The sequence below is a fragment of the Trypanosoma equiperdum genome (genome assembly GCF_001457755.1).
Source record: "Trypanosoma equiperdum strain OVI genome assembly, contig: ctg_1137, whole genome shotgun sequence".
Classification (NCBI taxonomy): domain Eukaryota; phylum Euglenozoa; class Kinetoplastea; order Trypanosomatida; family Trypanosomatidae; genus Trypanosoma; species Trypanosoma equiperdum.
Genome location: NW_027123102.1, coordinates 6,910 through 8,934, shown reverse-complemented (window position 1 = coordinate 8,934; position 2,025 = coordinate 6,910). Strand labels below are relative to the sequence as shown.

General features: G+C 42.6%; 1 pseudogene across 1 annotated transcript; it reads left to right on the top strand.

The window, feature by feature from the left end:
• Nucleotides 1-362: 362 nt before the first annotated feature.
• On the top strand, nucleotides 363-1,743 carry TEOVI_000853700:pseudogene (annotated as a pseudogene). The gene is given in 3 exon segments: nucleotides 363-503; nucleotides 506-967; nucleotides 970-1,743. Coding segments are annotated over 3 exon segments (1,377 nt in total).
• The last annotated feature ends 282 nt before the right edge of the window (nucleotides 1,744-2,025 follow it).

The following is a 2,025-nucleotide window of genomic DNA, read 5'->3' as shown; positions in this document are numbered from 1 at the left end:
TACCAACAAACCGGCCAGAGCGGCACAGCTGAACCAGACTCATTACGTATTTGCGAATGGGTCACCGGTAAACCCGCGGCGAAAGAACGCGGGCGGCAATTTATATAAAATAGCTCGGCAACGCTGTAAAATCAACCGCAATCAGACTAAAAAATCTGGCCTTCCCAACAATAGTACAGCTTAGTTAAGCCCATAGCACCGAACCTGATGAAACGTTAACCGCTCTCTCACCAACATATTAATTTAATACACTAAAAATATTTAACAGGGCTTCGCTACAACACCAAAAGAAACAAGAGTCAGCAGCAACTCAAGCAGCAGAGCAAATGCAATTGTTACCGGCAATAACACTGCTGACAGCAATCGCTGTTGGCTCAGTCTCAGGAGAAAAGCAACACGCAAAGGAACTGGCGAAAATAACGGATATCTGTAAGGAGAAAGAGTACTTTTCACAACTAGCGGATCACCTGAATGGGCAGACAGCAACAACCGAAGCCGCTAGGACCTTGAAAGCCTTTACAACACGTGCACGCTGGCAGCAGCCGCAGCAGAGAACCCAAAACGGCGCTGTTTAATACTGGTGCTAGCAGCAGAAGCAAGAAGTAGAGCAAGCCAAGCGGCGTTCAATATAGAAACGGCATCCAAGACCTACCAACAGGCCCTAGCCGTCATACATCAACATAAGGGCAGGCTACACGCAATTCACGAGGCGACGAAGCTGCAGATAAAGGAAGATAAGACGCCAGGAACATCGCCAAGCAGCACAAACCATGCCGCCATTTTGTTCAAACTAGTACAAACTAACACACAAGCCTGCAAGATGAGCACAGTAGGCGACAGTGACTCTTTCAACGGCAATAAGGCAGACTTCGGTCAGCTAAAAAATATCAAGCTGACAACCTTAGACGGCATACACAAAGCCTTCGGACCTACAACGCTTTCAATAGAGTCCGCTACAGGCGGTTGCCAAACAACCAGCCGGTAACAGACATACAATCAAGGTTAGCTGGCTGTCAGAGTGCTGCAGCGACCACAACAACCTATGCCTTCAGCACGCCAGAAGCAACTTCTTAAAAAAGCCAAATAACAGCAGACATTTTCGATGCAGCGGCAGAAAACTCAGAATGTCATAAAACAATACGAAATCTACTAGCAAATTCAGCACCAGAAACTAAATTGCAGAAAGATCTTTGCGACGCACTGAAGACAAAACAACCTGTGGTGCAACCATTACGAAGAAGTAGTGGCGAGAGTCCTGCAGCACTACAGAGCATGCAACTATTCATAAGAAATTGCGACGCCGATTTACAATCAATAGAAGACGCCTATAGCGGCCTCTAGGCGGAAAAACTCAAACACCACATAAAACGGGCTTACAAAGACACACCTACCGCATTTGACACGGAGTTTATAACAAACCTAGAGGGCGGAAATGTACCAACAAGGAGCAAAGACAAAGAAGAAAACAAAAAACTCAGTGAGTTAAAAACAACCGGCAACATGGCAGCAACGTTGCGTCACTTAGAGGGCCTAAGAATTCAAAGGGAACTCGAAGCAGGAAAAAGGAGCACAACCACTGTGGCAGTTGATTCCAGAGCAGCAGAGGATTGCAAAGCAGAAAAAAACGAAGCCAAATGCAAAGAAAAGGATGGTTGTGAATTCAAAGATGGAAAGTGTGTAGCTAAAGTGACAGCCGAAGCAGGAAAAACAGGAAACGCCACAGGAAGCAATTATTTTATTATTAGGTAGCTTCTTTGGCTTGAATTTTTGATTCTTTCATTAAATTGTTAAAAGATCTTTGTACAATTTTATGTAATTTATGAAATTGCTGAAATTTAATATATTTTAACACTTTATGATGGAAATATAAAAATTAGTGAAAACTTTTTGAAAATCTGAAATTTTAGTAAATTTATATTATTTTTTCCTGCGTATTCCAAGTATTAGGGTTACATGGCGCAATAAAATGAGTAATATTTTAATTTTGTTATTTTGGTCAATATACCGATAGTATATAGGGTTAAT